Source organism: Sturnira hondurensis, unplaced genomic scaffold (genome assembly GCF_014824575.4).
Source record: "Sturnira hondurensis isolate 20B ecotype Veracruz unplaced genomic scaffold, ASM1482457v3 Scaffold0011378, whole genome shotgun sequence".
NCBI lineage: Eukaryota > Metazoa > Chordata > Mammalia > Chiroptera > Phyllostomidae > Sturnira > Sturnira hondurensis.
Window position 1 is genome coordinate 5,145,023 of NW_028084009.1, and position 13,861 is coordinate 5,158,883.

Below are 13,861 nucleotides of genomic sequence, written 5' to 3' on the forward strand. Positions count from 1 at the left end.
GACACGGCGCGCAAGCGCCCTTGCTCCGTAAAGACCCGGAAGTGAGGGAGCCAACGGCTTGCCAGACTCGTGAAGGTTCTGGCGCCAGCGCTGCTGTCAGGGACGCGCTATCTGTCTGTGAGACAGAAGCTCCTTGTCGTCAGAGTCGTCTCGTAGGAGATAAAGTCGGAGGCAGTGAAGGAACCTTTCAAAGGTGCCAGTAAGTAATATGGCGAGACGGGCGAGTGAGAGTGGGCCGATCGATAGCGCAGCGCTCGGCGCGGCGTCCTTTGGGCGTGCGCAGTAGCTGTGCGCCCAGAGCGATCGATCGGGCAGGATTCTCGCCTCCATTTTTCTAGAAGAGCGGGAGACTAAGAGAGCTGGACAAACGGGTACTGGGGGCCTGGGATCCGTGGAGTGGCTGGTGCGGTCGGGCTGAGGCCTTTGGGGCACCACGGGAAGGACTGGGGTGGGGCGGGAAGGAGTGATGGTAAGCGGGGAGGCGTGCGCCCTGAGTTGCTAGGCTGGGCCTGAGCTCTCCCTCCCTTATAGCATCTTTAATTCACGTCTGTGCCAGGGTAGTAGTGGAGTCCCCGGGAAGGGGCTGTCTGTGTTCTCGCTCGGGTCCCTCTTCCAGCTCCGAAGACAACCAGTTCTGGGTTGGGTTCTTCTGTCCTCGGCGTCCTCACCTGCAATTGGGGATGGTAATTAGGCGCATAGTAGCCGGGCGACCTCAGGGTTTTGTGGGAGTTGAGAGGCGGGGTTCCTCCTCTCTTTTCTCATGATCCCTCTGGCATGTGCAAAGAGAAGGCATAGCGGTTAAGTTCCGAGCTCTGATAGGGACGGTCCTGGCGGCCACTCTCAACCCTGCACGAGTTACTCAGCCATATCTTACTGCCAATGGATTTCTTAACGTCTTTGATCCAGTTTCGTTCTCTCTGTTGAGTCCTAGTGTTGTCTTCACAAGCATAGATTTCTATGCATTTGCTTCTAAGTGTACTTTGATTTGATGCAGTGAGCTAACTCTTCCTTCTAAAGTGTTTAATAAATGTAAGTTGTTGTTATTTATTAACACCCATCAGTACAGCGCAGTAAGGATTCGGGCTCTGGGGTCAGATAGCCTGGGTTAGGATCCAGGCTCTGCCATTTACAAGCAGTTTGATCCTGGGTGAGTTAACCTCTCTGGGCCTCAATTGCCCGTCTCCTAAGTGGGATTAAACGAGGATTGAATGAGGTCATGCATACCAGTGGCCTATGCAGTGTGCGTCTTCTACTGTACTGAGTATCCAGTAAGGTGTGGCCAGTGTGTTGTCAAGTTAAGAGGCAGTACAGGGAGTGGTTAGGAGCAGTAGCCTCTAGGGTCAGACCACCTGCTTTCTAGTTCTGGTTTGTCCAGGCACTAATGGTGAGCCCTTGGGCAGGGTCTTTCCCCTCCTTCATCTGTGAGCAAGGTTACAGGACCTTCTTTATCGGACGGTGTCGAGGATTCAAATAAAACATAAACCCTCAGTAATTGTTAGTTGTAGTTATGATCAGTAGCCTCAGTAATTCTCCAGAGGGAGCTGTGTAGTTAGAAAACACTGTTTCCAAACCCTTTCCTCTGACACTCCCCTCTTCCAGAATCACCCCCGTAAAGTACAGCCATACTGGGAGGTACTGGTGTTACTGCTCACTCAGTCCTCTCCTTTCTCGTATTCATCTCACCCGTGCTGCCGGCCACGGCCACCTCTCTGCGTGTGACTTTAATTTAGTGCTGTCTCCAGGCTCCTCCAGCTTTCCCATATCTATTCCAAATGTACACATACATGTAGACACCAGCTTGATCCTCAAATTATCTAATGTTCTCCATTTAGAGTCCTTTTTTCCCCCATAAACCAAAAATTTACCATCTACCATATTCTGTTTTACTTTCTAAGACTGAGGGAGAACTTGGACACCTGTAAATAAAAGAGTGCTTTCCTTCAGATTTTTACCTTTTTTTCCATTTTTGTTACTGTCTTGGCCATATTTTTGCCAATATTTTATTAAACAATTTACTCTTTCCAAAGCATTTAAGTTTTCATAGCATAATAGGTTTTTTGCCCTCATATTTTGATTTACCACCTAAATATATAACTTTATCTCAGTTACTTTAAAATAAGCCTAAACAGAACTGACATTAGTAAATATATAGCTCGGCTGGTGGAAACAGTAGTATATAGACATCCAATGATAGCCACTGCCTTACCTGTTGCAAACACCAGTTGATATTTTATGAATAGAAGAAGTGGAAGACTCGGAGAGCAGGAAAGACAAAAATGCAGGCGGGTAGTCTGAGCCAGTCAGTGATCTGAGTGACTTCTCGGTGCCGCCCTGTCTGCCTTCCCCGACGTGGCTAACAGCTCCGGACCCGGTCTCTGACGAGTCGCCGAGCAGAGGTAGTAGAGCTGAGGTCTGAGCCCCTCGAGTCTGAGCCCGTTTCTGTGTGGCTTCTGTGCTTTCCTAGTGCCCCTCCCTTTCACCGCCACCTGTTTTCTCCCTTTGCAGCTGGCAGAGAAGGTGTCTTCCTCTTCTCCAGGATGTACAGAACCAAAGTGGGCTTGAAGGACCGGCAGCAGCTCTACAAGCTGATCATCAGCCAGCTGCTCTACGACGGCTACATCAGCATCGCCAATGGGCTCATCAACGAGATCAAGCCTCAGTCGGTGTGCGCGCCCTCGGAGCAGCTCCTGCACCTCATCAAACTAGGTAGCCCGCGGGCGCGGGGTCCCTGACCCCGTGACCAGGGTCAGTGTGTGTGTGTCAGGTGCAGTGTTGGGCACTGAAGAGCAGACACAACCCAGGCCATAAAGGCTTCGAGCTGCTTCCAGCCTCAGGATCTCTAGGCGAGTTTTGGAGCATTCCGACACTGGATGATTGACTCCCTCCGAGTCGCAGCTCCAGTTGTCGGCCCAGAGTCCGAGTCAGCTCTTCTAAAATACCCGCTGTCATCCCCACGCCGCCCCGCTTACTCTAGCACGCAGTCTCGCTCCTCTCATATCAGAGTGGTCTGGAATGGCCTCGATGGTTCTGGATTGTTGCCCATGCAGTCCGTACTCCCCCAACACAACTGCAGGCTCCGTAAAGACAGGGGCCTTTTCTTGTTCAACAGCATATCATGTGCTTATCGGGCTCACAGAAAACTCCCTGAAATACCCAGTTACCAGGCACGCTCCTGCGCTTTGACCTGCCAATACCAATTGTGAGAATTTGTCATATAATATGGTTCTGTTTTTGTTCTAAGAAGTGAAACAACTGCATGCATGGAGAGAGGTCCAGAAGAATTTGTACCCTCATTTTAGTAGAAATTATTTCTGGGTGATGTAAGGTCAGGTCTTTTGTTCATCTGCCTTGCTAATTTTTCCTGTGCTAATAAACATTGTTTATATGGTGGGTGGAGCTGTTTTAAATTTAAAACACATTTTTTTAAGTTCATTGATGTTAGAGGTAGGGAGACATCGCTTGTTGCTCCAACCACCCGTGCATTCGTTGGTTGATTCCTGCCTGTGCCCTGAGCAGCCTGCAGCCTTGGCGGGTGGGGACGTCACTGCAGCCAGCCAGCTACCTGCCCGGGGCTTAACCACACGGCGATCAACTTCAGTGTATTTAACAATGTACCTGGCTTAGTGAGCACCAGAGCTGCCAGTAACAGGTCTCAGCACTGGAAATATTAAAACCTGGGATGAGAAAAGGTGGACAATTTATAGAACTGCTCTTTGGGGTTTCTAAAGTTGTATTTTGGAGGCAAAAGTCAGCCGAGGTGACTGTTTACAAAAGCCTAACCTCTGCAGCCCGTGCTGCCTTACAGTGTGGTCGCTGTGCCTGGTTTGGTCAGGTATTGGGTGGTCTTTCCCAGTTTAGATCCCAAACTTTGTCTTGGCCTTTTAAAATAATGTTTTTCATGCCCTTAATTCTTATTCCTTTCAGGGATGGAAAATGATGATACAGCAGTTCAGTATGCAATCGGTCGTTCAGACACCGTCGCCCCAGGCACAGGGATTGACCTGGAGTTTGACGCAGACGTGCAGACCATGTCCCCAGAGGCTTCGGAGTATGAAACCTGCTACGTCACATCCCACAAAGGACCGTGCCGAGTGGCCACCTACAGCAGAGATGGGCAGCTAATAGCTACGGGGTCGGCCGACGCCTCCATAAAGATACTGGACACGGAAAGGATGCTGGCCAAAAGTGCCATGCCCATAGAGGTAAAGGGCCCCGCTCCGCACTTAACGTGCCTGCTGCTCCTTCGGGGGGGGCGGGAGGCTGCAGGCCCGCTCGGCCTAAGGAGGGCGCGGGGCGCGTCCTCTGGGCAGACAGATTTCACTCTGCGCGCCTCCTCTCTCGGCTGCCCAGGTTATGATGAACGAGACTGCACAGCAGAACATGGAAAACCACCCAGTGATCCGGACTCTGTACGACCACGTGGATGAAGTCACGTGTCTCGCTTTCCACCCAACGGAACAGATCCTTGCCTCTGGTTCCAGGGATTATACTTTGAAATTATTTGATTATTCCAAACCATCTGCAAAAAGAGCCTTCAAGTACATTCAGGTTAGGAATGTGTGGAAAGAAGTTTTGCGTGTTTTTTGGGTTTTTTTCCACACATGAGCTGTTGTGTGACTCTTCTCTTTTTAAAAGTAGTTTCCATAATCATCCTGTAAATCAGGTCCCTAGCCCCCCTGGTACTGACCAGTACCAGTCAGTGGCCTGTTAGGAAGCTGTGGCCTGTTAGGGACCAGGCCTCCAGGGAAGTTTGCCTGAGCTCCGCCCTCTGTCCCCTCCTCCTACCCTGCCCAGTTGTGGGGAAACCGGTCCCTGCTACCAAAAAGGTTGGGGGCCAGTGCTGTAAAACTAGAGTGCGGCAACAGGGACGTGTGCCACGGGTGGTGCATGGGTCAGCCCACCAGCACGTGGTTCACGGGCCGTCACACGCCCATGTCCCTGGCCAGTTGGGACTGCCGCTGGCCCAGCTGGTGCGGCAGAGGGCCAGGGTGTATTCCGCTCAAGGTTGCAGATCCCTGTTTAAAACAACACACAGCCAGCTTCACTGGAGTGCAATTTAGGGGAGTGGAAGCTATGCAGTTAGTGTTCTCGGGTGTTTGCCGAAAGTGACATTTGGCACCTTAAAGTACTTTGTTCTTTCTCATACCTGTGTCATACCTGATCATTGTTTTACGGGCTCTTTGCATTGACCAAGCGTTTTCCACGTCTCCTCTGGAGATAGTTGTCACGCCGTCGGTGCTGTAACAGTCGTGTCTCTGTCCCACAGGAGGCGGAGATGTTGCGTTCCATCTCTTTCCACCCTTCCGGAGACTTCATACTTGTCGGGACCCAGCACCCCACTCTTCGGCTCTACGACATCAACACTTTTCAGTGTTTTGTCTCCTGCAACCCTCAAGACCAGCACACGGACGCCATATGCTCCGTTAATTACAACCCCAGCGCCAACATGTACGTGACTGGGAGCAAGGACGGCTGCATCAAGTTGTGGGACGGCGTCTCCAACCGGTGCATCACGACCTTCGAGAAGGCACATGATGGTGCAGAAGTGTGCTCTGCCATTTTCTCCAAAAATTCCAAATACATTCTTTCAAGTGGAAAAGACTCTGTGGCTAAACTCTGGGAAATATCAACAGGACGAACACTGGTCAGATACACGGGTATGTGAGAAATTGATATTATTCAACGTGTAGCATTTTACATTTTCAAGAACTCATTTTAGATAGGGGAAACCAAGGCTTAAACCAGGGTTGAAATCTTAGCCGAGGTCAGGTAGGAAGAGGCGGAGCCGGAATTAGAGCCAGTTTCTCCCCTTTGCTCTTTTCGATGCATTAGAGCTTAAACTGGATCTGCTTCCATGCAGGTAACATTTGAAAACCTGGCCCGTCTGCAGATGGCGGCCAGCCCTCGTCTCTGCAGTCTGGGGAAGAGCCTCGGGGGGCGTGCACGGCGGGGAGGGAAGGGCTGTGAGGGACGGTGTTGGCCCGTCCCCCCGCGAGCAGAGGGAGGCCCAGGTGAGACCACAGGTGTGCTAGCCCTGGGTGTAAAAAGTGAGCCTTTGAGTCAGAAAAGCACAGTTCGGTTCATCTGATTCTCGTTAGTTCATGAAGGTCTCTGAATGGCAACAGTGTGCCTGTGAGCTCTTTATGACAATATTTAAATTGATCTTTTCACTAGTAGTCTGTTCGAGTCGTTTTGTATAGTGAATGTTAAAATGTGTTTCTCGCTCCTCTGTTCCTTATAGAAGCAAAGGCTGTTGTTTGGTAGGAAACTCCAGCTATAGTTACCTCTGGTGAGAGAGGTTAGTCAGGCGCCAGAGTTGCCTGGACTGTGACCCAAGAGCTCCCGGGAAAACACTGCTGACCTGGCTCTGCCTGGGCATTCAGTGGGCGTTTTAGAGAAAAGATGGAAGCGAGGTGACAGCTGGGCCACTAGGGCGCAGCACAGCCTCCTGGAGCTTCAGTTCACTGAAACCCAGGCTGGCTTTGGCTTCCGCCGCCTTGCCGGCTCCGCTGTAGGTGGCGCAACTAGCCGCTGTTGGGTGAGTCATTTCTACCGTAGCTGGTGGTGGCTTGATTGAAACACGTCTGTGTGAAGCTAGTTTGAAAAACAGTCTTCATATTGCTATGAAAAGACTGTGCATGTTGCAAAAAGAAGACATAAAAGTGACGGGAGTGAAAATGGGGAAACCATGCTGGAAGTAAAGTGCTGGGCCGAGGGGCAGATGTGCGTAGCATGCACAATACACGCAGGCCAGACATTCGTCAGTGAGTGAGAGAAGGTAAACGGAAGTGCAGGCGCCGTGCTGTGCTCGTCGCGTTCCAGGGATTTGAAAGGTCGGCGTTATGTAGTGTTGCTAAACATTTCAGGAAATCGTGTTAAGAGTGTCAGTAAAATACTTAACAGAAGGCAGTTTGGGGTCATATATGAAAATTTTAAATACATATACAGGGTGGGGCAAAAGTAGGTTTGCAGTCCATGTGGAAAATAATGCAGGAATAAACCTTGTTTCACAGACAACTGTAAATCTATTTCTGTCCTACTTTTGCGGGGAGCGGGGGGCCTGCTGTACCCCTCTTAGAACCTCAGCCTTAAAAACACTGGGCAAGCGCACACACGCACAGAAAGGTGTCTGTGCAGCCGTGGAGAGTAAGAGGCCACACAAATGGCTCCAGACACGCGGAGCAGATTGCTTAGGGACAGTTGCTGGGCACACTCTCCCTCATCTAATCCCCACGGCGGTCTAGGGGCTGGGCGTGGTAATGGTCCCCGTGAGACGGAGGAGAGAATTGAGACCTGGGGGTGTAGAGTAATCTGTTCAAATCCGCGTCACTAATGACGGGTGAGTCCAGGTCAGATGCCAGAGTTCGTATTTTTACCCATTAACGTGGTGTTGCCTCTTTACGGGTCTCCACTGCGTACCGCTGAATAAAAACGGCGCATGATGTGTGCTCTGAGTGACGTGATTTTCAAATGAATGTGTAGCCCAGAGACAGTTGGAAACTTGGCCGTCGAAGTGCTGGCTGTGCGTGTAAAGTTATCAGACAGCTTCTATTTCCGTTTTGTATGGCACTTTGAACAAGATTGTTTTATGGTCATACGAAAGCATAGAGCTTTCTTTTGGAGAACAGGTGTTCATGCATCCCAGTAATTCTATTCCTAGGAACTTAATTCTTTGGAAATAACATGTCCTGTACGAAGGGTGTGTATCACACCGTTACTTACAATTGGATACAAACTAAATGCCTAGCAGGAAAAGATCTAAGTAGATAATGATGTTTCTAAACAGTGGGGTATTTGCAGCCAGTAAAAATGGTGGAAAATGTACCCAGCAGGAAGTTGGTTGAAACCAGGGGTTCCCAACCTCCGGGCCGGGACCGTAGCTGTCCAGGCCTGTCACGAAGCAGGCCGCGCGGCAGCAGGTGAACCATCTGTAAAACATCCCCCGACTACACTCTGTCCGTGGAAACATTGTCTTCCATGAAACTGGTCCCTGGTGCCAGAAGGTTCTGGACTGCTCCTTTAAAGTACAATAGAAAAGATACATGTAATGAAACATCAGTTTTGTAGTTTTCTGTGCCTCAGAGTGCATCCAGGCTAACAAAGTTGCCTTACGGGGCGGTCCCAGGGGTGATTCTGTTCTTCGTTCTTCATTCTGTTCTACGGTCTAGCGCTCCCCAAACCGCATGGTAAGTGCGTGCTCCTTCAGCAGCTCCCAGACGCTGTTCCTGCGTCAGCGGGTTAGTCAGTGGGGTCGGTGGCCCAGCAGAGCAGTCTGAGTGCGGGTCCAGGTGTGGACTCGGAAAGCCCTCCGGCTCCCCACCCTTAACCTCTCCGTCTGTGCGCAGGCGCTGGCTTGAGCGGGCGGCAGGTGCACCGGACTCAGGCGGTCTTCAACCACACGGAGGACTACGTGCTGCTCCCGGACGAGAGGACCATCAGCCTGTGCTGCTGGGACTCGCGCACGGCCGAGCGCCGCAACCTGCTGTCCCTGGGCCACAACAACATCGTGCGCTGCATCGTGCACTCGCCCACCAACCCCGGCTTCATGACCTGCAGCGACGACTTCCGAGCCCGGTTCTGGTACCGGCGGTCCACCACGGACTAGAGCCCCCGCCGTCCGCCGCTCTTCCCTCTGGGACTCTGCCCCCCGTCCCCTGGGTCCTGTCACCAGCCTCAGTAGCGAGTCCTTGTACCATCTGTGGCCGTCGGGCTGCCCCTCCACAGCCTGCTTGGGTTTGTGCAGAAGGACCTTCTCTCACCTTGATGTGGAATCGTGGTGGAGAAAGGGGGGACCACAGAGCTGTGTGGTCTGCCTCACGGGTTGTCACCGTGTGCTTGTCATCGCTGTGTAAATACAGGACTTGCCACTTCTCTGCCTCTCTCGGTCATTCGAAGCAGGGTGGAGTGAGTAGGAACGTGCGTTCCCGGTCCCAGGTGGATGCCCAGGCACTTCTCGGCGGTTTCTTTGTGGGTCCCGTGCCTGTGCCACGCCCTCCGTGTGTCTCCGTTCACGGGGCGTCTGGGCAGATAAGCGGGCCCATCGCCCGAGAATCAAGAGCTCTGGGCCCCATTAAAACCGCGTCAGAGAGTCGGTTCTGCTGTGAAATGGCATCCTGACGGCAACGCTCGACTCTGCATCTGTGCTGCTAACACGCTCTCCGCTTCGGTGGAACTCACGGCCGCTCTTCTGAGAACTTACGGGAGACATCTTTCATCACACCTTCCGCATTATCTACCCGTTGTCTTCGGTAACTGTGTTTCTGATAAGACTATCACCATCGGGTGGGAAACAGATTTGAAAAATCTGTCCCATCTCAACAAAATTGGGGGAGCCCACCACTGCCCTCAGGTGTCGCTGACCTTCATGAATGATTAATATTGATTGACTTTGCTCTTATGTCATTTTAAATCTTACTTTTCAGCGTGAACCTTAACTGCTCATCGTGAGCCCACACCACAGCTTGTGTCCTCAGAAGATTTTTTTTTTTTTGCAATTAACCAATTTACATGAATTTCCTTTTTCTTGAAACTTTTTAGAAGGTGACAGTACTTCTCTGGATTCAGCTCTCGCTGGGTGAGAGAACCCTACAGTCCCCTCACAAAGATAACTGTGGTTTGTGTTTATCCCCAAATACAAGGGAGTCATGAGCTGGGTAGCAGTACCTAGAAACCTAATCTGGGAATATCGGATTAAAAATATTAAATAGATTAAAGTAATTGCTTTATGTTATAGGAATTTTAAAGTTTTCTGAAGTTTATTGCATAAAAATTCTGTAGTCATCCTTAAGGATGATTTTTAGCGTATGAAACCATTTTAAGCATTCTATGTTAAATCACAGCGTTTTTGGTTCAGATTGACAAAAGTCTGTGTCTTTTGCTGTACAGTGTGTAAATTTTATTTTGTGTCCTGATTCCCTAGTATTTGAACTAGGCCTTCTATGGGTGCTGCTTTTGTAAGATTGAAAGAAACCACCCTGGCCAGTGTTTCTCGGTTGGAATGTAGTCCTATAAACTGAAGGGTCATGGGTTCGATTCCCAGTCAGGGCACATGCCTAGGCTATGGTTTGGTCCCTGGTCCATGCGTGTGCAAGAGGCAGCCCATCAGTGTTTCTCTCACATGGACGTTCCTCTCCCCACTTCTCTGTCCCTTCCCTTCTTTCTAAAACCAATAAGCATGTCCTCAGATGAGGATTAACAAATAAAAGATTAAAAGAAAACAATTGAGTAGGAACAAGACTAACCACCTCTACCCCCAAAATTACCAAACATGGCTTCCCACTTCCTCTGACTTTTCTTTTGCTCCCCACCTCTGAAGCCGGAGGCGGGGTTTAGCATGTCTGTGTTGCTCCGCCCAGGCACACGCATGGGGGTGAGCTCTCTGCACGCCTGAGTCCGCTCAGCCTTCCAGCTGCTCATGCATTAAAATACTAACGCCTCCTTTTTCCAGCTTTGGAATAGTCTCTCGGCAGTGGATATACAGTTCTAGAACTTCTGTTTATAAGATTGAAATACTTTTGTGTGTCTTCAAAATGAACTTTTTTAACTTCTTTTAAAGTACATTAATAGTCAAAAACTGGTATAAATGCCAGAAGTATTACACGCACATAATTCATTGTACAGCGTAAAACCCTGGCACTCGGATGGTGAAAATACCCAGTCAGGATAAGAACTCGGAACTGCTGTGTTGTTTTTAAAGCTATGTGATTTCTAAAATAAACTTTTCATACCTAACGACAGTTGAAAGCTAGTTGGTGGTTTGGGGCTGGCACTGGGTGTTACGTGTCTGAACGTAAGCTCTCCTGTGGCCGTGATGACTGACTCCTTGGTGTTTTCTGTGGTGCTTTGTTGTAGAAGTCAGGTTTTGTACGTGCTGTCATCGCCTTTAGCGGCGTCTTTCTGCTCTTCTGCTCTCTCCAGATTGGAAAGTGTGGGCATGATTCCATCTCTTTCGGTCACTTAGAGAAACCTTCCTAGGGTTGCAGCTTCCTTTCTGTGGTGAGAGCTTCAGCACAATCATCCCTGGAATTCACTGGAGGCAGTGAGATCACCCAGGCTCCTCTTTTTGGTAAACACGTGACATAAACAGGTTGGGGCAAGGGGAGGCACTCACTTCCAGGAGGGAGACGTGTTTCTGAAAACAGGGCAGGCCAGGTGCTCTGAGCCTTCCCGCTACAAACCGGGGTAGATTGTATTTTTAAGCTATAAATTACACCAAGCACACCTGTTAATCCCCCAGCCTCATTTCCGAGCTCTGGGTCTTCGCGGGGTGGGAACTTTGATCTAGGCCCTGAAGGAAAGCCCAGACCCCAAGAGATGCCCTGAACCAGGCCTCAGAGAAAGGGTGTGTGCCCAGCTCTGCTGGCCGGCAGGGGTCTTCTCAGAGAGTCCCACCCACAAGCCAGCTGTCGCTCTGGCGAGAAGGCCAGTTCACGTTACCTACGCAGCAGGAGAAACATGAGCTGAGAACTGTGGGCCACTCCAGGCGGCAGGGCCCCAAACACCCGACGAGCAGCCCACACTCCGTGGAGAGCACATCTGGACTCGGGCCACAGTCCTCCCTGATGGGGCTCCAAGGAGCCTTGAGTCCATGACCGTGCGGGGAGTGGCCACCATGACAATCTGGACAGACCCGAAGCACGTTAGACTCAGAAAGACACTGGAATTATCAGGTGCACAATTACAAGTGTGTTCGAAGAACAGCAGGGCAACCAGAATGAGCCTGAAGATCGAGAGACCTCAAAAGTGACCGAGTAGGTTGGAACCACCCAAAGAGAACTTCCAGAAAACATTCAGCATTTCTGTAGCTTTCACACTCTACACTTTTGCCCGTTCTCTGGCGTTTTCACCCTCTGCCTCCTGCTCCCTTAGCGGGGTTTCCTCTCCGCAGCCTCTTTCCTCGCCTTCTGGCAAATTTGCCCTTCACCTTCTGGACATCCCCCCACCTGCAGGGACCACCTGCCTGCGGCAGCACTTTCAACCCTGCTTCTCCTTGTTCTCCCAGCGATGTGCAGCCTCTTCCTCCCACTCTGTGAGCCCCGACACCCACGGCAACGCCTTTGCTTTTCCCTCCCAACCTTGGGATCAAAATTGAGGCCATTAAACTCAGTGACGACCAGTCACAGTAGTTGTAGGACCCCAGGTCTCCCTGTTTCATCCCTGCATTAGGAGATGGCAGGTGAATTTGTTGGCCGCTTACAAGATGCTACTTTTACCAAAATAACTGAGTTATCTTCCTGAAGTTACAATCTGCCAGATGATCAGTGATGTCACAGTGGCGGGGCCCCGAGTCTCCTGCCAAGCCCAGTGCTTCGGACGTCCTCACGCGTGTAGGGCTGTGCTTGAATCCTCAGGCGTTGGAATACTACTCCAGGGGCTTGAGAGCTGAAGTCCTGGTGGGAACAGTGGGGAAGCATACAAAAGCCAGTTCTGCAGACAGAACCTCTTCCCACCCACTGATGAGCTGCTGAAGCCCCTGGGCTCGGTAGGTTCGGGACAGAAAACGAATCCAGTGTGCCATTCTCCGTGGCGTGTGTGTCCAGAGGGGAAATAATTCCTGCATTAGCTTCCGTGATGTGCTTGGTTCTCTTAAACTCAAGCGGTTTCACCTTTGGGTCAGCAGGATATTACGAAAGCCAGCCCGTTTCCTAGAATAATTAACTTTTGCAATGTTTGTGCACATGAGAGACTCATTTGCCTTGAGAAGTAAACACACACGGATCCCAGCAAAATGCGTAAGGCCTGTCATTCAGAAAAACCGTGGCGGGACCAGGTAGCAGACTGAGGAGTCGAGCTCCTCATTCACAAAACACACCTGTTTCTCCGTAGGGGTTAAGTCTATTTCATTTTGGGGCCAAATCCTGTTCCTTGTGTGTCTTGTTTGTTGGTTAAGTTTTGTTTGTTGGTTGAGGGGTGTTTCCTAAAGAAAGGCATGCAAAGCAGGGTCTTCTAACCTATACTTTGTTTTTTGTTTTTTTAATTTATTTAATTATTTTTCAAGTACAGTTTTCTGTCTATTACTCCCATCCCACCCCCCATGCTCCCCCCTCCCTCCCATTTCCACCCTTCTCGGTTGTTGTCCATGTATCCTTTATATATGTTGCTCTTCTAACCTATACTTTGAATTGGGGGACAGCCCTTCAGTTCGGTAATGTCACGGTCAGGCCTTTGCCCAGGGGAACCGGGCAGACTTGAATTGGTTGAAGTCTGTCTTGCTTCTTTTCTGGGAGACGGGTTCCGATTTTGTCTCTGTCGCTTTACTGTGTGACCCTCAAGCACGTTTCTCCACCCTTTGGTACTCCTTTCCAAATATATACGAAAGTGAATAATAAAATAGAAACAATGGTTGGCAGGGCCTTGCGGGGAGGGGACCGGGGAATGACTGCTGTGGGGTACAGGGTTTCTTGGGGGGCAGTGATGTTCCGAAATTGCACAACTCTGAATATGCTAAAAAAACGCTTAAGGGGTAAATTTTGTGGCGCGGGAATTATTAAAGCTGCCACCACGCTTTTAACTGAATGTCCACGGCACAAAGCGGCAGGCTCTGGGGTTCAGCTAGCTGCCAGTCTTGCTCTACCTACACTTCTGTTCACTTCCCCTTCCTTGAATTATTTTGAAGTGAATCTCAGAAATACTTTATCTATAAATATTTCCGTATATATCTCAGAGATAAAGACTTTAAAAAAACACTATTCAGAGCATCATTACACCTTAAAACAGTAACATTAGTTACTTAATAATTGTCACATACCTAGTCAGTGTTCAAATTTCCTTGTAAGTGATTTGAGTTAGACTCCAGATAAGGCCATACATTGTGCTTTGCTGTGTCTTTTAAGTTGGTTAATCAGATTCCACCTCTGTCTTC

The 13,861-nt window shown here is 50.0% G+C and overlaps 1 protein-coding gene across 5 annotated transcripts; it reads left to right on the plus strand.

The window, feature by feature from the left end:
- The first annotated feature begins 26 nt into the window (after window positions 1-26).
- CSTF1 (cleavage stimulation factor subunit 1) lies at window positions 27-10,086 on the plus strand. 5 transcript variants are annotated; one of them, XM_037059949.1, is made up of 7 exons: window positions 306-371; window positions 2,361-2,396; window positions 2,506-2,706; window positions 3,925-4,202; window positions 4,351-4,548; window positions 5,267-5,657; window positions 8,346-10,086. In XM_037059949.1, the coding sequence occupies exons 3-7, from the start codon at window positions 2,538-2,540 to the stop codon at window positions 8,603-8,605; spliced, it is 1,296 nt and encodes a 431-aa protein (XP_036915844.1). In that variant the 5' UTR covers window positions 306-371; window positions 2,361-2,396; window positions 2,506-2,537; the 3' UTR covers window positions 8,606-10,086. The 5 variants fall into 5 exon arrangements, with proteins under 5 accessions (XP_036915839.1, XP_036915841.1, XP_036915840.1 ...); XM_037059944.1 differs by lacking the exons at window positions 306-371; window positions 2,361-2,396 and adding an exon at window positions 27-199; XM_037059946.1 differs by lacking the exons at window positions 306-371; window positions 2,361-2,396 and adding an exon at window positions 27-193.
- The last annotated feature ends 3,775 nt before the right edge of the window (window positions 10,087-13,861 follow it).

Coding starts and splice junctions, on each gene's coding strand:
- CSTF1 (XM_037059944.1), top strand. CDS start 2,538: ATGTACAGAACCAAAGTGGGCTTGAAGGACCGGCAGCAGCTCTACAAG. Junction 2,707..3,924: donor CCTGCACCTCATCAAACTAG/GTAGCCCGCGGG, acceptor TATTCCTTTCAG/GGATGGAAAATGATGATACA. Junction 5,658..8,345: donor AACACTGGTCAGATACACGG/GTATGTGAGAAA, acceptor GTCTGTGCGCAG/GCGCTGGCTTGAGCGGGCGG.